General features: G+C 38.9%; 1 protein-coding gene across 2 annotated transcripts in view; it reads left to right on the forward strand.

The window, feature by feature from the left end:
• brinp1 (bone morphogenetic protein/retinoic acid inducible neural-specific 1) overlaps positions 1 to 24,292 on the forward strand; it is a 98,686-nt gene that overhangs the window by 67,889 nt on the left and 6,505 nt on the right. Inside the window, exons 5-7 of one of the 2 annotated variants that reach the window (XM_077622684.1) lie at positions 4,149 to 4,254; positions 18,130 to 18,366; positions 20,672 to 20,891. In XM_077622684.1, coding sequence (XP_077478810.1) covers positions 4,149 to 4,254; positions 18,130 to 18,366; positions 20,672 to 20,891 — 563 coding nt within the window. Of the gene's footprint in view, positions 1 to 4,148; positions 4,255 to 18,129; positions 18,367 to 20,668; positions 20,892 to 24,292 lie in introns of both variants that reach the window. The other variant, XM_077622683.1, reaches the window with a different exon arrangement.

Consider the following 24,292-nt stretch of genomic DNA (forward strand, 5'->3'; position numbering starts at 1 on the left):
ACTGAACAGGAAAAGTTGCAGTCATGTGCTGTCGTATTGTAAAGCTATGGTATTACAGCTATAGTTGGACAAAATCCGATCGTAGCTCCAGAGGAAACTTGCAGTAATGAAGTGTCATTTTCTAAAGCGATTTTGTGACATAGATACATTTCTTACACAAGGGAAGAACTGCAGTACTGCTGCGTCGTATTGTGAAGCACTATTACGACAAAGACAAATGTCCCACCTAAGGATTTCCAATATATGTCCTATCACGAAGTGACAGTGTTCCAGACTGATATCATACAGAGTAGAAAAGTTGCAGTGATATAACTCATTGCCCTGCCATTGACGATGCTAGACGTCTCTTATGGCTGGCCCTCCCACTTCAAACGAATTGGACGTCTATTCATGATAGTCATTTACACAATGCCAATCCAGTTTTTAAGAGCTATTTCATCAACTGTTCCATGCTTCTGACTTGTGCACAGTGCAGGAATTAATTTAGCATCCGTCATTATTTGCCGAGTTGAGCATACGACATGCACTATTTATTCACTTCACTACAGAGAAAACTTTGGATCTCCTGTGCATCTTCTATTTACAGCGTGAAGATCATTTTCTTGATGACAGATGACAATTATCGAGGCTGTTCCAGAACTCTGATTTCTGTCTAACGGTGGCTTTTGATACAGTCGGGTGGGGAGGGGTGTACGGCGGCCCAGTGGGATTCGACTGTTGTGTTCCGCTTAATAATCCAAATCCTCCTCTGCTCCCACCGCCCCCCCTAGGCCCACTTCAGATATTTGATTGCTCCTTGTATTGTTATTACGTTTAGATGCTACATTTTTATAATCTGCTGGTGTGTACTCAGAGCAGAAGTGAGGCACACAGTAGCTCTTCCAAAAATCCCGAAGATTATCAGGGCCAAACTTAATCCACAAACCACCACGCTCATGTTTATGCGCATCTATTAGCACTGCGTGTGTGTTTGTGTGTGAAAAATAAATGTAAACATGTCTCAGTCAACTGCTGGAAGGAGTCGGCAGGGGACAAATAAATGTAAGCATTATTATGCTACATTGCCTTTTAAAGCACACAATGTAAAATTAAACATTCGGAATAATCTACGAAATACTAGTATCCTATCGTGCTGCAATGGTGTCACAAGTGTAGTCCTGAAGATGAAATTGGCTAGCTATAATACAGTGTAATATGAAGCCTTGGGGTGTCAAATACAAGTACCCAACAAAAGAGTAGTATAAAGTTATGTCGTGTGAAGACAAATTGAAAAAAAATTGAAGACAAATATTGTACGGTAAACAAAGTTGCAGTAATGCAGTGTTGTATCTTAAACTAATGTTTGATTGGATGTCAATTGCCGTCACTGGCACTGAAACATGAACACTAGCAATGAAAGAGATAATATTAGATGAATCTCTAAAATGATTATCCGAATGTCAAACTGGCATTTGTGGAAAATATAGGAAGTGTGTACAATACCAATAAAATAAGGATTAAAAAATCTTGACGATAAGAAAACTAAAGGATAGAGAAAAGAAATTATGTCAGATTGATGACCACATATTATATCAAATATCTAAGAAAGAAAAACTCAATGGAAAATAGAAAATAAATGTTAAGCAGTATAATTATATAGTCATAAAATACATTCATTTTTAAATTTAAAAAAGAACAGTATATTAGAATAATGACTATAGTACCAAAGATCCAAGTTGAACGAATGCAGTGCTGTCTGGTTTTGACAACATGGCCGAATGTCTAAAGAAAAAGAAATTGCAGTATTGAGTTATGAACCACTTAGAACAATCAATAAACATAATGACTTTTACAAGAGACTTTCTCCACATTTCTTTGTGGCAAGATAAGTGTATGGGATGCTTGTAATACAACAACGGGCTTTACGGAAAAATGCAATTTCACCAACCATTTGTTGCTTGTTAGCTTTTATGGCCTATTTTGTGTCACATTACCCTTTGCAGCATGTAAACATTAGGTCTTTATTGAAACAAAATACTGGGGCTAGACCCCCTTTTCTTCTTATTTGTCTTTTGGGTTCAAATATAGCCTCATTGTTTTAGACTGACTGGAAGTAATGTAAAAGGTAAACATTATTTAGAATATTAAAAGTATATTTGATTGGACTTTCATTTTTCGCATGAACTATTTTTATTATAGGATGCTCTTAATCAGATGATGGTACTTGAAAATCTGAAGTCCACTGCGTTTTAGGTAACTGTTGTTAGTTGAATGGCATATTGCCAAAATAGACAGGTGTACAATTTCCTTATCACGTTAAACTGCTGTCAGTAAAGCTTACTGAGAAGAGCCATTTGTCCAGTTTACTGCAATTTGTTCAGATATTCCTCTACTAGTAAAAGTGATTGAGTATTACAATGCTATCCTTTTACAACGTGCATCTTACGGACCGTTGGACAGCGAATGGAAGCTTTCTTTATGCTCCTCCCAATCAGATTTTGTTCTCCCTCTCACTTTAATGACCTGATGGGACAGCTAAGAAATGCATCTGTCCAATTTCTTGCATGTCAGCACACCATCTGCTGCACGATCAACATGAAAGACTGGGGAAAAAAAGTAGTATGTGATTAAACTTTTCTTAGTCACCACCAATGTTCCCTCTAATTTTTCGTTGGTCTGAGCAGAAAGTCAACCTCCCTGAGCGCACTGAGTACCAGTGTGAGCGACATCATCGGTACTCGGATGATTCGCCTAAAGACGTTTCGCCGACGGACGTTTGACAGACGGGCAGGTCGCCGAATGGACGTTCCGCCGAACGTTCATTCGGCCGAACGAGGTTTCGCCGAAACGGGATTCGCGCGCTCGCCCCGCCCCCGGATCGTGTGTGTACAAGTTTTTCAACCTCGGCCCGCGGGCCATATACGGCCCGTTAGGATTTTTAATCCGGCCCGCCGCCGGTGTTGTCCAAATTATAGTAAAAATCAATGTTAGTCTACCATCAATGGCAGCCCGGGAATAAGCACTCTTGGGCGGGCAGATGTAGCAGAACCGAGCCGTAAAATGACAGCAATCGGGTCAAATCCATCCTAAAACAGCATTTAATGATTAAATACAAATACTGGAGCTCTTTGGACATTAGAACCGAGCCCAGGGAAGTGAATTCCTTGGTAAAATGTCGTGATGATATCGCGATGGAGGCAAAAAAACGTCTATATACGTCCATTCGCCAAACGGCTCAAAATGCTCTCAAATTCGGTCAAATCCAGCCGAAAACAGCGTTTAATGATTAAATACAAATACTGGAGCTCTTTGGACATTAGAACCGAGCCCATCATGAAGAAAGGGGTAAAAAAAAAAAAAAAAAAAAAAAAAAAAAAAAAAAAAAAAAAAAAAAAAAAAAAAAAAAAATCCGTTTTTTTTTTTTTTTTTACTGCGCGCCATAGGATTTCTTCTGCGCAGAGAAGACGAGAGTAGTGCGCAATTGCGCACGCGCGCAGCTTAGAGGGAACAGTGGTCACCACCACTTAATTTTCGAGCATTTTTGGATCACTTCTGTTGACAAAAACAAGTCTTGATGTGTCTGTGATGTGTACCACAGATTGAATAAAATTTGCCACTGGATTTAACTCATTGAACGCCATTGGCGATGGTCGATGACCAATCCCATGGCAATGCAATGAGTTTATCACTGGTAAACATCCAATCAATTTGTTCACTGCAATCCCTCCCAGTTCAAATGAACTCAATATCTATCGACCTTAATGGCGCAGGAACGGAGTTAAGGATTTTTTTTTTGCCAACCCCACTGATGTGAAACTCATCAAAAGCAGGCTCTTCACATCAGAATATCTTTATTGTATCCCTTTAATGGCAGATTGGGGTCAAGGGCCATTGTTGTACGTCTTGCTGTGGCCGTTTGGCATGAACATAAGCTTTTTATTTGAGAAAAATGTCTGTCGTTGCCCCTCATAAAAAGGTTTTAAGCTCTTTTACTGGTGAGTTAAGGCATGCCGCCAATGTTTTAATGTCAAACAATGTGTTCATCTTTTTCAAATCTATCTAAAATGACTCCCTAAACGTCCACTTAAATGTTTGACGAACAAGCATTGTTCTCAAAGTCATTTAGGCACAACAATGCACATTTGAATTTTCTTATTCTCTTGCGATAGGTGACCGAGACACGCACAGGCCCACTGGGATGCAGCAGCTACGACAATCTGGACTCGGTCAGCTCCGTCCTGCTGCAGAGCCCCGAGAGCAAGCTTCATCTGCAAGGTAAACAAAAAGCTGTCGCGTTTGTATTAACCGTGTGACACTGTCACGCCTGAGTAAACTCAATTTTGTCTCTCCGAAATGGTACAGAATGATTCATTGTGCGCAGCTCTCTGGCTGCCATCAGTACTAGCGCTGTAATACATAACGGTATTTATATCGCCAAAACGATATAGAACTTTATATCAACATTTCACTTGTCTATAATTATCGCTATCAGTACAACTGTCCAAATGCACATTTTGACAGCTGGTGGAGCCCAATTTGTGTCAAGTTGCTATATTGACTCTATATGTCAGTGTGGTACCACAAATCGACTTAATACTTTGCCAATTGTATGTGAGTAATGCATGCAATACAATTGGAAAATAGCAACACATTTTGCACAGAAAAAAAAGACTTAATTCCAGTATATATTCATTAATGTATTATTAACTAAATTCTACTTCTGTTTATGCTAGATAGGTTTAGGTCACAGCACTACTTTCAACATTTTAGAATTGTAGTACATCAATTTAATATGAATGAAAGAAAAAACAAGTGATTGTGGTCACAAGCAGGCGTAATTGTTTTTTTAATTTTTTCACCAAATATTTAAAAATTGTTTACACTGTGGCCTATTGATATACCACAATATGAAATGGCCCATATTGTGTCAAGATTTTTTTTTGCCATATTGCACAGCATAAATGGGCAGTGATAGACATCTGATCCATTTGAAGTGGAAAGGAAAGGTTGGCAGGGAGAATTTTCATTTGGTGCCACCCTCCCATTTCAAATGGATCAGATGTGTTCTAACGATGACTCATTTAAATTTACAGCAGACATGTGAAACGCGCCATATGATTGAACATCCATCATTGTTAATGACACTAAAGCATATGTGCATATACGATGTCTAATGTACATACAATAGCTAACATATTATTACAGAAATGAAGCAGAATAGAAACCGATGGAGGCGTTTCTTTCAACATTAAACTTTAACGGCCCAGCGGTTAACTTATTTGAAGATCTTAAACAATGTTGCAAACTAATTACCTGGGCCAGCAATCGATGTCAAAGACGGAGTGCTGTATAATCATCGGTCAAGTATTTGAACAGAGTGATTGCTTCTTTTGATCTAGTCCAGTTTACCGAGCCGATTACGAGCAGCTGGAAATTCTCAAAAGGCGCATTTTCTTCATTACAACGCCTGCGATAGTCTTCTTCCCTTTTAACATAGAGATGGTTATTTGTCCTCTAAAATCAGAAGCGGCTTTGTCAAAGGAGCGATTTAAGTTGTCTTTTGCTCTGTGGATTCCAAAGCTTTATTCTCAAGTACTTGCTTTGTTCCTTGTAAGTTTTCTTCAGCAGGCTGTTGATGACAGACTTGATGCTACTAGTTCTCAAATACACTGTTGAGCTCATTTTTGTGTCGGGCCACATTGTTGTCAGGGTTTCCTTCAAAGGGCCATTATGTTGGCAGCCCCATATAAAACATTTCACCCATTTGGCTGCCATTGAAGGTGCTGAATGCTCAATGTATTTTGACTGGAGAGGGCCAATGCCTATTGTAGCACACCAGCACCTGTGTTATTAACTGGGTTATTCTGACTTTATGAAAGAACCTAACACTCGTATACATGTATGCGTAGTATGTATATAAATGAGTTGTTCACAATTTATCTTTGAATATAATGACATTTTAGCTATTGAAAGTCCAACTGAAAGTGTTTTTCTAAGTAATGAATGTTAATTTTAGGCCTTTTTAAGTAGAAGTGGATGGTTTAACTTTTAAAAAAATTAAGCATAGCAGAAGGTTTCAAAGGAATGACACTTTATACAGCTCAGAAAGAAAGACCAATTCCCAGCAGAGTACTTTGAAGGTTTGCACCAAGAAAATAATGACATCCACTTATTTAATTTGCGCATTTTGTCATAAGCGCTAGTGTTCGTGTAGCAATTAGTCTTTTTTTATCTCCACTATATAGATTGTTTGTCTGCCTCTCCAAGGCAGACACGTGGCCCTTCAGTAATTTATTCTACTTGGAACATGAAATCCGCAAGGTTTAAACCTTTTCATTTGCACAGTTCACTTGACTCGGTTTGACTTAGCCTGAACTAAACATAATGTTGATCGGATTAAAGATTTGAACAATTGTATTTTGCTTGTCTTTTGACCTGGCTGTTATTTCGACGTGGCAGAGAGGTCACTGACAATTTCTTGGGGTCTTCGCAACAATCATTTTTGGTGGGATTCAATTCATATGGACATTGTCATTTTTGAGCAAGGGACACAATAGTGGATTACGAAGGGATTTAACATTCAGTTAAGCGAAAAGACCTTTGTGTATATATAACTCTTTATATGGCACTCATTTAACAGTCAATGGATTGGTCGTAAAATTGCTTTTATTTATTTTCTTTTTTAATTATTTTTATTAAATATGGTTTTAATTGTGAGAAACTCAAATTATGTAATGGCAATGTTTTATTTTTTAGTTTGGATTTTTTAAATTTAAACATACAGTAATTTAATTTAATATAAAATAATGATAAAAAAAACATTGAAAAATGTAAATGGCATTTAGTAGGGCAAGTGACTATTTTGTCAATTAAAAATAAATAAAGAACCTAACGCATAAAAACCTTGCATCCACTTACAGTAGTGTTCAAAATTATTCTAACCTCAGTGTGTTTAGCTGTAAAGTTTGGCATTTATGTAGTGTTTATTTTATATATAATCAGCTCAAATTAAGTCTTCTAAAATTGACTAGAATTTACACTCAAAGTTCTTTGAGCTGTTATGATTTAGGTACAAACACTGCCAGTTAGTGTTGTAGGATGTATGACATTTAATTAACATAAAAATTCCCAAGTACGCGGGTGACAATTCTTACTAGTTTGATTTGATTTTTTTAAATTTCTATAAATAGCCACTACAAAGGGCTAAGGAAAGCAGAGCATTGCGTAGCAACTGTGACCACAGACATCGCTGCCATCCCTCCCAGACAATTAGACACCTATCCTCAATTGCACAGAAAGAGTTAAGAGAAGCTATAGTATTGTGTTTTGGCATTTTCATTATAACACTCTAAACCTGAATCTGTATAAATTACTCATTATAATTAAGATCCTTCAAAAATATATGTTACACCACTTGAAGGATGATTTGGAAAAGAAGTTGATATCAATAACTGAAAGTGACAGATGCTTTATTTCTTTAGATAAGAAAAACTAAATCCTATTGGAAGCTTTGGCCATCTGGATCACTTTTGAAACCCCTAAAGCCATTCAATTTGATTTTTTTTCTTTCTTTCTTTGAGGAAAAATAAGTTACTGGTCTTTATAGTTAATGCTTCCCCCTTAGTTAAGCTCTCAAAGGCCCCATCTTTTATGACAACACAAAGGATAGCAAAGTTTCTGAAGAAAAACTGACAGTGGCTTGATTTAAGCATCACTTTCCCCTTTGAACACCTTCCCTTGCATTCCATTCAAATATTTTAGAGAGCACTTGAATTGATTAAAATAAAGAAAAAATAAAACACACATACCAATAGGAAGTGACCCAGTGTCCTAAAACACACAGGAAGTCCCAAAAATGTACTCAAGTTAACATTAAGTAAGTTTATCTCAACTGGAAGTCACCCAGACACAGAACAGAGCCTTTATTTGTGTTCTATATTCATTTTAATGTAATTTATTTTTATTTAAAAAAATATATATTGCAATTTACAATATTACTATAAAATATAACAAAGGCTACTATTTAATATAATCATTTAAAGTTATTTTATTAATAAAATTATTTTTGATGACCAAAAATAGTGACTTGCCTTATAAAGTGTGTTTTATTGTGTGAACTTTTGAATATAGCGACCCCTGTCCCTGAAAGTGTTAAGTGGAAGTGACTTAATTTCAACAAAAAGTGACATGGCAATCCCCCAAAATCAACTGGAAGTGACCAAATATCAATAGGAATGGACCAAAAATCGACAAGAAGAGTGCACTAACACCTAGCACCTGGAATTGCATCCATTGATACATAATATATGTTTTTTAAATGCCAAAAAGTTAATTGTCTAGTAAAGGGATTCCTTTCGGGAGGCGTAAACCTAACATTCACACTGGTCAGGTTTTGGATGCAGATTAAATGTAAAATATAAAATGACTTTCTATTCTACCCCGGAGACATTCTACTAAGGATCCCAATATTCAAAAGGAAATATGTTATTCTCTCACCCTGGTGGTCCCTGTGTGTTTTCGGATTTCTTTTTTCCGTAAGCAGGCTAGGCTGTGAGCCACTGATAACAATGTGAATATATGACACTCCCTCTATGTGCCTCCTGTTTGCACTTCAATATTGATGCGAATATTCTGTTGGACACGAATGCAGCTGCCTATCGAAGCCAAAAACACTACTCTTGTACTTCCCTCTGCAGATTTCAAATAGTTGCCCATTAGACCAACAGCTTGAGTTTCCTTTTTTCTTCCTCCGATAAATCTACCAAATTAACGGCAGTGGTGATAGTACTTTTTCTTTCCATATTTCACACAGCTTTGATCAATCAAGTGCGAGACCGTTATTGGTGTCAATTAAATGTGGCCACTGAAGAGTTTCTTTTGTACTTATGCTTGTTCCACATTCAATCACAACATTGAATGGGATCATTAGAGCATATTTTTCAACTATTTTAAGAGTTTATTGCTGCTTCACAATAGGACACGAGTGAGTTGTCATTTTTTATTGCTCTGATCACTAAAAAGAACTAAAGAAGTAGGTTTTTGTCATTACTGGTTTGATTAAAATGCACTAGGCATATTGTTTTCTTTTGATATGTTGGTAAAAGACTTTGTAAATTTCTCAATTTGCGTAGTATAGCAAATAAGTTCTGCACTTTACCGTTACAGATATTTGCATCCGGTGGCCCGGTGACGCGAGTGGTTAGCGCGTCGGCCTCACAGCTATGGGGTCTTGGGTTCAAATCCAGGTCACGTCCACCTGTGTGGAGTTTGCATGTTCTCCCCGGGCCTGCGTGGGTTTCCTCTGGGTACTCCGGTTTCCTCCCACATTCAAAAAACATGCATGGTAGGCTGATCGGACACTCTAAATTGCCCCTAGGTAGGTTATCTGTCTCCTTGTGCCCTGCGATCGTGACCGGACGTTTGGTAGAACGGACGTTTGGTAGAACGGACGTTTGGTAGAACGGACGTTTGGTAGAACGGACGTTTGGTAGAACGGACGTTTGGTAGAACGGACGTTTGGTAGAACGGACGTTTGGTAGAACGGACGTTTGGTAGAACGGACGTTTGGTAGAACGGACGTTTGGTAGAACGGACGTTTGGTAGAACGGACGTTTGGTAGAACGGACGTTTGGTAGAACGGACGTTTGGTAGAACGGACGTTTGGTAGAACGGACGTTTGGTAGAACGGACGTTTGGTAGAACGGACGTTTGGTAGAACGGACGTTTGGTAGAACGGACGTTTGGTAGAACGGACGTTTGGTAGAACGGACGTTTGGTAGAACGGACGTTTGGTAGAACGGACGTTTGGTAGAACGGACGTTTGGTAGAACGGACGTTTGGTAGAACGGACGTTTGGTAGAACGGACGTTTGGTAGAACGGACGTTTGGTAGAACGGACGTTTGGTAGAACGGACGTTTGGTAGAACGGACGTTTGGTAGAACGGACGTTTGGTAGAACGGACGTTTGGTAGAACGGACGTTTGGTAGAACGGACGTTTGGTAGAACGGACGTTTGGTAGAACGGACGTTTGGTAGAACGGACGTTTGGTAGAACGGACGTTTGGTAGAACGGACGTTTGGTAGAACGGACGTTTGGTAGAACGGACGTTTGGTAGAACGGACGTTTGGTAGAACGGACGTTTGGTAGAACGGACGTTTGGTAGAACGGACGTTTGGTAGAACGGACGTTTGGTAGAACGGACGTTTGGTAGAACGGACGTTTGGTCGCCGGGTTCGCTCGCTGTCAAATTATGACAGAGAGTTTACTGTTGATATTTTGATATTAGATATTTAGATATTGAACTCACTCTCTCTCTCATGATTATAATTTCGAGGTTTCAACAGTAACAACCCGGCGACCAAACGTCCGGTCGACCAAACGTCCGGTCGACCAAACGTCCGGTCGACCAAACGTCCGGTCGACCAAACGTCCGGTCGACCAAACGTCCGAGTACCCCCTGCGATTGGCTAGCCACCGATTCAGGGTGTCCCCCACCTCTGGCCCGGAGTCAGCTGGAATAGGCCCCAGTACTCCCCGCCACCCTAATGAGGATAAAGCGGTTCAGAAAATGAGATGAGATGGGAGATGAGAGATATTTGCATAGTTAGAACCACTGAATGTATCTTTAAAACACGTATGTTCAGAATTTTAATTGCTGTAATTTTTAAATTGTTCTTGGAAAATTTCAGTCAGTCAGGTGTCCAATCCATTTGAACTGGGAGGCCTCCCACTTGGCAGCAGCAGCCAATGAGCTAACATTGTGTCCAAACCATTTTGCGAGTCCCTGTCTGCAATCAAAACAAACAAAATGACCTTCCACCAGAAACGGGTGACATCACTTTGTGACACAAGAGTGAGGTTGCTGTTCCACACAAATGACAGCCTGCAGTTGGCAAAAGGGAGCCAAGAGGAGAAGATTAATCGCCGTGCCAGCCCGAATGGAAACTTACCCTTGATTGACCACTTCCAATTGAAGCCTGACCTGCGGGTCAGTCACAGAAGATTTCATTAGGTACTGGAGGGGCTTTGGCCATGTTTGAGTAGAAAACGTGCGCAGCCATCCATCTTGAAAATGACCTCGTTTTTATCTGTTCTCCGGCCAAAGGGTCGCGTGTTTTAATAAAGGGAATCGATATGGCAGTTCAGTTTCGCCGAATACTCTTTAGAGATGCTTCACGAGCACTCAAGATTTACTGTACGTGCTCATTTGCGTGTGTCTCTGGTTTGATGGAATTGGTTCCATGAAATGATAAATTCCAAGTAGAGAAAACAATTTGCTAATTATTTGCCACGGAAGCTGTTTACTGTGAGTAAGCCAGCAAATCAATTCCTCAACACGTCCGTTATTAAAGAAAGGAAATTTATTTTTCTGTTTGTGTTAGCAGCATTCTTCACAAACACACACAAAAAAAAAATTAAAAATGAGGAACGCGATGGAGCAACAGCGCAATGAGTATCTAATTCATCACGCCGCTCACGACTCGCCTACAGGGCCACTTTAATTTATTTTCACTTCACCACTTTGAAAACTGTTGGCTCAGGCTATTGGAACATATTCATAAATCTTACGCGATAGGCTCGTGGCTCTTCCGAGATAGACTCTTGAGAAAATGCGGTAAAGAGACGAGCGAGAGAAAGCACGCGCCGAGGAAGACAAACTACTCGGCTTTTGTTTTGATGACTATTTATCGGCGGTGGTATTGGCAGTGATTGGATCCTTCTCAGATAATGTCTTTTTACATTTCTAATGCTCTGTTGATTATGTTTTAACTCATTGACAACAATAAATGTCCTTTTGAAATCTGGAGGACTGGCTGCGAAAGTGCCATAGCGCCATTATCTGCTATAGACGTCTAATCCATTTTGACTGGGAGTGGGGAATTAACAAATTCACAGCCAGTCCTGCCATTTTAAATGAATTGGATGTATAGCGTTGACAATGGTGGGAAATGAGTTAATAGTGGATCTGTTCCTTTTTAACTTTGGTGTACTTATGGGTCACTTCCTTTCAGGTCATTTTTTTGTTATTTTGGCTCTCACTCTCACTTCTTGTTGTTTTGGTTCCTTCCTGTTACTCGGTGGTAATTGGAGGAAGTTTTTTGGTCAGTATTAATGAACTATGCAGTATTTGAAAATTTTGGCACTTGGAATACAACTACCGCATTTTCACGACTATAAGGCGCACCACATTTTGAGGCGCACCACATTATAAGGCGCGCCCTCAATGAATGACACATTTTATATTATTTTCCATATATAAAGCACACTGGATTATAAGGCGCCCTGTCTATTTTGGAGAAAATTTAAGATTTAAGTGCGCCTTATAGTCGTGATACCGTATTCGTCTCTGGGTTTTATTTGTTTTAATGTGTAATTTTCTTACATCTGTGCTTATAAATTTAGAAGTGGAGGATCTCTTTTGATAAAACAAGGTGCTTGCTAAGATCCTTCATGGCAATGTCGGATAATCTACTCATCTTACCTGTGAACTTGTACTTCCAGGTGAAGTGCTGCTGAGACTGAAAGTTTTCCAAAAGTGCCATTCTGAGCCACACTGCCACTTATAGAGAGTCTTATAGAAAATAACTGAAAAGTGGATAAATAGCAGCTTTGGCTGCTCAAATGTGTGCGAAATGGTCCGACACAGCAAATATTCCGATGATATGCCGGCTCTGGTTAAAGCCTCGACAGGCAGACTAGCGTTCCCGTTTCCCAACCTATAAAAATACAAGAAGCAATAATCCACATCGGAGGTCTTTGGCTTTGATAACGATAACCTGCAATTTTCTTTTAATGTCCTCGTCTTCTTCTCCTTCCCTCATCCTCTTCCCATTCAACTAAATGCACTTTATTGCACCGCTGGATTAAGTAATGATTATTTTGCAAAATTGCGGGGCACACAATGGTCAATTAATTTGTAATGAAACGCTGACTTATGAGGCGAAGCGTGGCATCGCAAAAAGCAGGCAGCCGCTTTGCAGTTACAAGCGCATCCCCCCCACACTCCCCCCATCTATCAGCATTTAAAAACAGTGCATGCCACAAGGAGACATAATAGAAAGGCAAAGTCACTGTAGAGTTCATGGCCATTGTCACCATTCGCTGGCTGGAATTAAGCGTATTCATTGACTTTAATGCTTTTTATAGTGGCACCCCGAAGGTCAAGAATTGCCCATTTGAAACAATAGAATAGAATTTAAGGAGAGAAAAAGAACAAGTACTTGAGCCCCAAATAATAGGTTAATTTTATTAATTATTCTGATAGTTTTAATTATTAATCCATCATTGGGCAAGTGGCTATTTTCTGGCATTTAAAAGACCTTAACTTTAACATCATGAACTAATGATGAATGTATTTTATGGAGTAATTGATTTGGGGCATCCATAGATCCTTTCATATTCATATTTCTATTGATTTTGAGGAATTTCTGGGTCACTTGCTATTGATGTTGAAAGATTTCTAGGTCAATTCGTCCTAACACTGGCTCACGTTTTTTGAAGTTTGGGACATTTCCAGGTCACTTGATGTTCATTTTAGGTCAGTTTTTAGTTCACATCCAATTGATATAGACTTTGAAATAGTTTTTCTCTCAGATGGCATACTCTAAATTTCATCCAGAATTCATCATGGTTACTTAAATGGCGGAGTGATAAAAATAGGTACTTTAAAATGTAATTTCTTTTTTAACCATGTAGTTTGCATTGAAAAAACAGAACGTTTCGCCCCAAAAAACTTCATTTTTGGTACAGTACCCTAATGGGCAATGTGAACACAAGTACCCCACACTTGCACCTTTTAGGCTATTTCTTACGGTTGTTGCTACATGTGCTTTTCAAAGTCTAGCAAAAATCACACATTTTAGACGGACCCCTGAGATTGGGTGTGGGTTCTCGTCCCATGACAGGCTTTTAGGTTTTCCGTCGCATTACCTTTAAAGATACGACTGCTCTCAAAGTGTCAAGATTGGATACATACGCTGTCAGATCAAACACTTACAGTGAGTGTAGACATTTATTGGAGGATATCAACATCAGATAATCTCCAGCGTGTAAATCATTTTGCACATTTAAAAGCATTTCTCGTTATTCTAAATCTACAATTGTAATGTCTAATTGACAGTTAAGAAACATGTTAATCTTCTAATTTAGCCATTTTGGCTAAGAAAAAAAATCTTTGAAAATATCTAGGGAAACTGCGAATAGTAATCTGTCACATTGTTGGTTATAATGTGACCTTAACCTAACGTGTCTTGTTAGGCTATTTAGTTTAAGAACAACAAACGGCTTACATAGGTCTTCCACATGGTTCCATGCGGCAAGTTACTCCACCATTTACAAAGCAGACAGTATCATTTTAAAGTGACAAATGAGACTTTATTTCTTGGCAACAGCGGAGGATTTATTCACAATTAAAATCCGCCCCGCTTAACTACTTCACGCAAATACCATCAGAGACTCAATAGCATCATTTTATCTTCAGGTCTCAGGAGAAATTTAGAATTCCACTCTAATATCAAGAACACTTCCAGAGTGTCAGTCAGGAGAAACAAATAAAGAGCACATTAATGCGCCACATCAATTATTTTTGCTATCCCAATTGAAAAGAAACAAAAGACATTTTGACACTGACCGGAATTGGAAGCCACGTTCTTGTAAAATATTTCTCTTACTGAATTGAATGAAGACATTCAGTGAACTTCACCAAGGCAGCCAAAATTGACTTTGCAATAGAATTATTTTCAGTATGTTTACTCTTTCAGGGTCATTGTCAACGATAGACGCCCATATTTTCCATCTGGGGTGAATTTAAATGAGTTCTTCTTTAGTAGATGTCCAACCATTTAAAGTGTGAGGGCTGGCAGTGAATTAACGCAGTGCGACTGTGGCATTTCCAGCAATCGAGTCGATGCGCAGTGACTGAATGTGAGAGCACAAAAGGTGAAGTCACAGGAGTTAGTGATGGAGTGAACGTGAGTCAAAGGTCACGTGAGAATGCACGGCGGGAGCACAAGTGAACGTAATGAAGTCGGACAGAGGTGCAAAGAGTAGAGACAAAGTCGACGAGCAAAAAAGAGAGCACGGCAACTGAAGTGACGGATGTCGATGCGAGACTCGTAGCTCCTGAAGTACGGTCGGAGGATGACGAAGGAAGGAGAAGGATAGGCACTCTTGTTATTGTGCAGCAGGCCCCGCCGGCACCCAGCTCCGTCAGTGAGCGGCGTTGATCCGTGAACTTGCCATCTGGATTGTCCCACAAATCACATTAAAGTTTCAAGTCTAGGAATACATCAAGCTAAATGAATATTGGATTTGCGGGCCACAGACAGGCCTGATGGAGAGAGAGAGAGAAAAGGGCCAATGCAATACAACTCTTTTGTGGTCACATCCTGAACTATCCATGCACTTTGCCCCTTCTAGAACCTGACCTCCCCTCCCCTTCATCTAGTTGACGGTCATTGTGCGGAGTGTACGGAAGAAGACGCAAAATAAATCACGGTCGATTCACTTTACGGGATTCTCGTAATAGGTTCAAACGATGGTGCGTTTTAAGATGTCACTTCCTTTTTGTGCCGTTTGAACATAGAAGACTTAGGCAGAGTATACCCACACCAGACTTTGTAACTGCCAAGTATGGAGACTACATGAGAACTCAATACCTGCTTTCACTCATAATAGCAGAAGATTACCAAGAAACCTGAACTGGAATTTAGCTTCGGATATAGGAAAAATTGGTACTCGGTCGTTTGGTCGCCGGTCTTTTGGTCGCCCGGAAGGTTATTGATAATTACCATTTAAATCGTTGCTCAAATTCCCTAAATACAAACTCCGAATTATTATTTAGTCATACTTAATGCCCTATTAATTATTAGGCTAAAGAAAAGCTCCAAATTTCCTGTACTTTTATGTGTTTTGTTGGAGAACTTGTTAAGACCCTGACTGACGTAGCTTCTTAAAGGGACAACGCATGTACATACAAACTCTTATACTACACTCACACGTCCGCTCAGTGAAACTGCTCACGGCCAATGTTGGATTTTATTGATGCGTAGACCGTTTTGTTTTACCTTGTTTTGTCGCCGGTCTTTTGGTCGCCCGTTGTTTGGGTCCGGGCGACCAAAAGACCGGCGACCAAAAGACCGGCGACCAAAAGACGTCGACCAAAAGACCGGCGACCAAACGACCGCACACGGGAAAAATTACCAGTAATTAAACGTCTAGGCTGTGTTTATAATAGAGGGAAATGTAGCGGTACTTACCCAGCTTGGCAACATTCATATCCCGCATGCGACTCAGGCGTCGGTACCCGATTTTACAATAGGTTTTTATTATTCTTCCGACACCGGTTGTGTGATGTGTTATCAACTGATACCAATACTCTACCGATAGCACATTGCTTGAGAAAATTAAATTAAATTAATAAAGAAATACAATTAGTGCTGTAATTTGTTCAATATTCCTTCAAGGCATATCATGGAGAGTTACTGCCTTATTTCTAGATATAGCGGGTACATATTTGGTAGAAAAATTGCGCATATGTGTAATTGATTGAGTTAAATGTTGCTTAACATATGAAGCTGCCAGCCCGTTCATATAGTGCTGTTTTTTTCCATTTTACGCTTGATTGGAGTTTTACTTTGCTGTACTTTTTGTTTTTACTCACTACTAGTTGCAGTAAGTGTTTTTGTGTTCCTTTAAGGAATATTAATTATTTAGCTAAGCGTACCGAATATGCTGTGTATAGTTGTAGGCTAAATGGCTAAATGGTGGTGAATATTAAGATCTTAATTAACTTTTCAGCTCCCCAGTTTTTTCATTAACCTATTTTGCTAGTGAAAATAAGTAGTTTTAATTGAGGTGTGCATACAACAGACAATGTTTGTGTTAAACAGCGAGTTATTCAAGCATCCAAGGAATAATAATGCACTTGTTTTCACTTTCATTTCAGCTACATTTATTTGGCATGAATTCATTAAATGTTTTTCACCTTTGGTTCAAAGTAATACATGCATGGAAAATAGAGGGGTGGAAAAAATCATTCCGTACGATATTATGTTGTGCCTCCTGCGTGCATATTTTCTGCTGAGGCAACATTTGTGCTCAGGTAAAACCGATTAAAATATATAAATATATTTATATCTATATTGCTTTCCAAACAACCTGTACAAAAAGGGCATGAAGAAAACTATTTAGTTCCTCTTCGGTCTTGTGGCTTGTAGAACTGAGGATTTATTTTCTAAGCCCTGGTTGAAGAAAAAGGTTTTACTGCTGCACAACCTTCATTTCTGAGATCTCCTGAGAGATATGAATTGGCCCGTAGTCCAGAAATTATACGTTTGGGGACTGTAGGATGGGCTGAAAGGCACTTTGGCTTCCACTTGTTGGCCTTTAGTTTATATACCAAACTAGACAAATTCAATCAAACTTTACAGTTGCATTTTGTCTGGCTTGCAATTAGTAAATAATATATTACACTTTCAGAGAGTCTTGAGAATAATTACAGTAGAAAAGCAGAATTCAAGTCAAATATCTATTTACTCTTTGTAAATGTATGACAAGTAAAAAAATACTCAATGAGTAACTACTTGCAATGTTTGATTTCTTGTTTTTTAATCAATTATTTATTTTCTTCTGTGTACATCTAAATGGACTGTCATTATTCTGTACTATAACCTATTACGTAACCATATTAGGTCAAGTAAATAGATCATTTTTTTCCGACAGAAAAATCTATAGAAAACAAACACCCCAAAGAGCATGAGTGACCTCTAGTCGAGAAAACATATTTGCTACCATGAAATTAAAACAATCATATCTGTTATGGTTTGTGGTCGATCAGGAGAGAGGTTAAAGTTTGCGCTTCTGAAGAATGTTGACGGGAGAGCTCTATGTAAAATAGTGTACAACAATATACTGCATTTTTCATTTTATTTTGGTATTGAAATGGCAAAGTTCTAATCACAAATTTAAAAGCCCTCAAGTTACCAAAGACAGTGTCTAATTATTCTATATGGTTAAATCAACGTAATCCGCCTTCTCACTCAAAGTCATCTGAGGTGACCTCTCACCAAATGAGGGCATGGTGCATAAGAAATGGATGTTACAATCTCCCCCTCATCATGTTTTAATTGACCATTGTTGGTGTTTTTCAGGTCTTCAAGTAATATTTCCAGAGTACCTGCAAGAAAAGTTTGTCCAGTCAGCTTTGAGTTATATTATGTGTAACGGAGAAGGGGAGTACCTGTGCCGAAACAACCAGTGCATCTGCCAGTGTGCTGACGAGTATCCCCAATGCAACTGTCCCATCACCGATATCCAAATAATGGAGAACACAATGCTGGGCATGGCTGAGTCATGGGCATCCTCTTACAAAGACTTTGAGAATTCTGGTGAGTAGTTAAGAATACTTTTGGTCAAGACTTTACCTTTCAGTCCGTGTTTGCCTGACCCAATCAAGAGATCTCAACTTTAAAATATGATTCTTTGCCAAGTAAATTCCAGCACACCTTTGAATTTATGCTGCCAAAAAGCCAAATTGCTTTAGGGGTCCAAGCCCCCTACCATCATCTAATTGTAAAACCTTTTTTTTAATGGATTAACGGTCATAAAACAGGTCATGAAATACGGTACTTGCAATTTAAAGTGTAATAAGTGCTGATCATAGTACTGTGCCCATGCCTGGATCAGTGGTGTCACAGTATACAAAGAGGAGCGATTCAGGGTTTCTCACAAATCTTTATAATCCCACCAGGCTGTCAGTCTTAAATAGTGCTACACAAATCTAGCAAAAAAGTATTCATTTACACATTTTAAACACTGTTAATATATTTGAAAGCACCACGCAGACAGCTTATTTTCTATATGCGAACAAACACACTGCCATTGCATTGAATTGCATTATTATTTGTGTTTAATTTACGTTTTCATTGTCAATATATGCCTTATAAATGTTGTTAATTTTATTCATTGAAAAATATTTTTTAATGAATCGTTGCCTACCATTGGCAAATCTTGGTGACCAAGTCAATTAAACTGGGCAGATTGGCTAAAATGCTCATGTTTCTGCGCGGTTGGCATTGCTGTACGTCCAATCCATTTGGACTGGCAGTGGTAACCCAAATGGATTGGGCATCTAGCCCCATCAAGGGACACATAGTGAGTTAACATTTTCTTTTAAAGACTTTCTAATGACATTTTGTGTTTTAGTGAATATCCATCTTTTCACACAGGTGCTTCAGGGAAAACGTTGGCATTAGTCTTTTCATTTGATTAATCGTCAGTACATTTCATTACTTTTTCCGGGAATTTGTATTAGAGTGCAGATCCATTTATTTCCCTCACATACACGGGGTGACAGCTGTCGAGCCGACGGGAGGGAGGTAGATGCTAATTGTCTTATGAGGGTGTCTGATTCAGACGACTCTTAATCGTGAGCCAACACCCCCACGGCGGCTCATCGAGTGAAAGGTTGAGGGTGGCATGTGACATCGATGAACGCTGGGTGGAGCAAAGATAGCGGGTAGGAGGAGACGGACTCTGGTTTCTTTGAAGCAAACGAGCTAAGCAGATCTGACAAGCCTTAGGAGGACGCAGGGAAAACTCTGAGAAATGTCTCCGCTGAGGCTGGGGGAAAAGAAAAAAAGATCTTCTACCACTGTGAAGAAGTGGAGTGTAGAGGGCATCGCCATATTACAAATTGGCCTGTAGCTTCTTTCAGCTCATAAGATAATCATAGTGCGCTCAAGGTCATGTTGCCTTTTCTTATTTGCCGTGTATGAACTGCATTATTTTAAAGTTACGTGACAAACTGTTTAGCTTTGCTTATGGGGGAGGTTGCTCACTTTTCATCTGTTTTCTATGGCATGTGTGCTCATTCATGGGTTTATTTTGACAATAGCTTGTAAGGTCATCTGGGACAGTGGTGTCAAACTGTTGACCTGAGAGCCAGTTCCGGCAAACCGCATCAAGTGATGTGGCCTGCGAATTTCCTTTAGGATTTTTTTTGTTGTAAAATGTTATTAACTTGAGATTATTTACATTTTTTGCTTTTTAAAAATATTATTGTAACCCTTTGATGGCTATTGTTGTGTTACGTTCCAGATTAAAGTAGCGCAATGTTTATTTGTTTCCTTTTTTAACAGAGATGCCTCAATGATGGCCTGTTGTGTCTTCCTTTTTTATTTTTATTTTTATTTGTATCTTTTTTTTTACTGAAGCTGACAGGTAATCTAGCAAATCTAGTCAAATTGGTCACCAGATTTAAATTTGCAGATGCCGTGAGCTTAGAGAGGCAATGTTGTAAAGGAAACATTACAACGTTAGTTGCTCTATTATTCATGCTGAAGCATTTTAAATTTAGCTCACCAAAGTCAAGACTTCATGTTCTCCTGCCGGAAATGGAACATCAAGCACCCTCTCGTGGCTTTGTCTTGAAGTCGAAGGCTAAATTCGAAATTCAGCAAGACAGTAGAACAAAATGGCACTCAGACCTCAGCTAACGCTTGTCCATCTGACATGGGCGCCTTAATTATACATTTAATCGTGTTGCTATTGTTAAAATCTTTCAGCACCACTTAGGATGATAGATGCTTAAACATGTGGCTTGTTCTTCTGCTGTGAATTTAAATTTCTTAGGGTCTACAGAAACAAGTGTAGTTTTTTACCTGTGTGTGTGTCTGTGTTTTTTTTCAGAAGAGTTCAAGTCCTTCCTGAAGAGACTGCCTTCAACTCATTTCCTACCTATTAACAGCGTGCACTTGCTGTGGGGCAGCGACTGGGACCTGCAGGCTCGCTACAGGCTGCTGCAGAGCTCCCTAGAGATCCAGCGTCTCAAGATCCAGCGCACTGCCCGCAAGCTCTTTGGCCTCAGCATCCGCTGTCACCACAATCCCAACCACCAGATGCCCAGGGAGAGGTAGGTAGAAATACAATCTCGACAGAAACCACCCAGCTTGTCATGCACCATAAACTCAAAGTAATACATAACAAGACAATGTCTTATTTTAGATTTAAAAAAATCTCTATAAAAAAATGTTCCAAGCAGGTTTGCTTTAAAATGGGTGTTAAATGCATTTTTGTCAAGGGCCACATTATAAATAGGGCTTAATCGCAAGTTTTTTTTCTTCTATTTTTTTAAACAAATTTTCATTTTTATTAACTATTGACAGAGATCAATCATTTATACTGACTATATCGTGATAACAGAAAAATTTAACTTAAAGAAAGAAACTAAAAAAACACATTAACCAATATTTTCTGTTCTAGCAGTTTTAAAGTGTGTTTGTTCACGCATTGTGTGTGTGTGTTATTATACATCATATAGTTTAAAAAAAAGAGTTGAGTACAGGCAATGTTTTTGTGTTGTTGTTTTTGCACTTGCTAGGAAAAAAAAATACAAATATTCTCACTTTTACGTAAAGGGGAAACAGTCAATGCTTTTCCACCGTGGGCCACAAAATTGACACGGAATAACATATTTGTCCCCCAGGCCTTAAGTTTGAGAGCACCGCTCTAAGAGGACATCCAGTATAGATATCGAGTTATGGCTATGTTATTTGTGTCCTTCAAGTCGACTTAGTGCTAAGGGTTACACATGCTACCGCACTCGTATAGTTCCACGTCGCCATCTATAAAAGCAAATGCAGCTCTGGGAGTATTCGCTAAAGGTCATTGCTCACATCTGCCACCACCTACCTGCTCTCACGGCTTAAGAGCCTTGGCTTCGTGGGTGCGCCACCGACTGACATGACAGCAAATAACTCGAAATATCAAAGTCGGTTGTAATGAAAGTGTGACCGCACAAATGCAAAGAGGTTAAATATTCATCTTAAAGTGTGTTGAAAATGAGCACTTTAAGCTTGTCAGGAGTCACACCAATGCAAAAACATTTGCCTGGTGAAGTGTTATCAAATAGCGCGGCCAAGCTTTCGTATTATATAGCTTGTTGCAAGAGGATTACATCGTTTTATAATTTCACACGTGCAACACTTGGATAATTCCATCCGATTTATAAATAGCTCTATTCAAATACATTGTGAGTTTATTTGCATTGTTGGTTTATCTGTTGTTTTGATGCTGGTGGTGTTAGATGGAGGAAGAGGCGGTGAGAAGCCATGTGTTGACGGTAGCTATCACAAGTTTTTTGCATATATTTTTTTCTATTTTTTTTAAATGATTTTTCTCGTGGAAAGTTGGTATACCATGATTTCATTACCGTTTTATAGAGGCATTCATTGAGCTCAGGGGCTCTCACTGAATATAATTATTATTGTTGTGAATAACAAAATGGCACCAAAACATGAGCTTTCACAGCCAGATCTCCTTGTTTAAATGATTTATACATCAATATATTCCTGTTCCATGGTGTACCTGCCTACCTTCACCATCGCACTGCTAAGGAATCCTTGTAACACGCACGTTATATACATTGTACCCTAAACGCAGAGAAAGTGGATGATGATGTGAAAGCATCTCACTGGACCGACAGCACGCACTAAAGGTTCAGTCCCCAGAGCGGGACCGCTGCTATTCATACATCAGAGCCCACAATGGGACTGGATATTGTCATTCAGCCGCCTTTGTTTTTGCGTGTTCTCACTCCAAGAGCTGCTGTGAGAATTATGTTCAGCCGTGCCTCCTGTGGATTCCCACAATCCTCAATCTTCCCCACAGGAACTGTCACCGGTAGCCATCCATCCCTTTTTGCAATACACATTGGATAAAACAAACAAAAAAATGTCAAGCAGTTCAAAGAGGCTTTACTGCAAGGGTGTCAGACTCGGGTTAGTTCGCAGGCCGCGTTAACGTCAACTCGATTTCATGTGGGCTGGACCATTTTAGATATAATATTTAGATTTTTTTTATAAATAGATTAAAAGCCCTGAATATTCGGTTTTTTTATAGATCTAAAACAATGTTTATTTTAGCTTTTTTTGATATAATTTTAGATTTACAAAATGATTTTTGAACTAAAAACACAGAAACAAATGATTAAAAAATTACAATTATTGATTTAAAAGTGGGAAAATCAGGAAATTTAATATACATCTATACTCTTCATTTTAATTTGATCCAAAACAGAAAGTCGGCACTCATGATTTACTTTCCCGGGCCACACAAAATGATGCGGCAGGCCAGATTTGGCCCCCGGGACACCACTTTGACACATGTGCTTTATGGTATCAAATTGGCGGTGCGGGGCAGAAAAAAAACATTCTAACGTTCCATTTGTATAATATAACTAATAAAAATGACAAATGAATTAAAAACAGTTACATTTCCACTTGACTTCATTAAAAACTTGAATATTTACAGTTTACTGGAGGGTTGTTACCTGCCAACCCTCCCACTTCAAATGTCTTGGACACCCAGATGAGTAATCCGATTTTGAACTATTTCTTTCCTTATCTATTGTGCCTTGCCCATAGTTGCATGGGATAAGGTTTCATTAACAAAAGAAAGTGTTGAAGCACACAATTAATTTCTGTTTAAAAAAGTCTGATATTCATATTTAGACTGTAAATTGATTTTTTTTTTTCCCTGCTGCTTCGACTCTGCTCTCTTTAGAGGATTTTATGACGCATTTAATCTCAGCTCATTTAACTTTGAAGGCCCACACTGATGCTAAGTTTTCTCAGCGGAAATAACCGTCTATTCCTCTTGATTGTTTTTTGATTTCCTACGACAAATCTCTTTGAGATTGCTGACGCAACAAAAACAATTTGTGTTCATATTGCAACCCAGTAAAGAGATGAAATGGTTATTTAAGAATTACAAAAAGTTTAATCTTTCAAGTCTTTGAGTTTGTATGACAATTCCTGTGGGGTTTTCTGCTTTGTTTGACAAAAAAAATCAAATTGCAGACTGTTTCACTGATGTTTTTTTTTTTCATTCCATATTTTGTACTCGTTTTAGCAGAACACTAAATACACTTCAGTCACGTCTTAGCGGATATAGAAGAAGGGTGCTAGATGTGAATTGTCTACGGTATTACAGAAGAGTAATAAAACTGAGATATTACGATCATTGTGCCTTTCAGGAGCGAAATAAAAAAAGCACAATGAATTTTTAAAAAGCCAGAAAGCAATATGTCATCTAATCGCCTGTACCAAATAGTTCATGGTGTCAATTTAATACAATGTTAACTGAGGGCAACCTTAACTCTTTAACTGCTAAGTGTTAACTATCAGGTTAGTAGAATTAAGTCTGGCTAGCACTTGTGTGCTACTATAGGCTGAAGGCTTCCCTAAACTTGCAGTACTGTGCTGTACACCATGCCCTCTAATTCCTAAACTACAGAAGGCTGCACTCTTAGGG

The sequence above is a fragment of the Stigmatopora argus genome, chromosome 16, assembly GCF_051989625.1.
Source record: "Stigmatopora argus isolate UIUO_Sarg chromosome 16, RoL_Sarg_1.0, whole genome shotgun sequence".
Classification (NCBI taxonomy): Eukaryota; Metazoa; Chordata; class Actinopteri; order Syngnathiformes; family Syngnathidae; genus Stigmatopora; species Stigmatopora argus.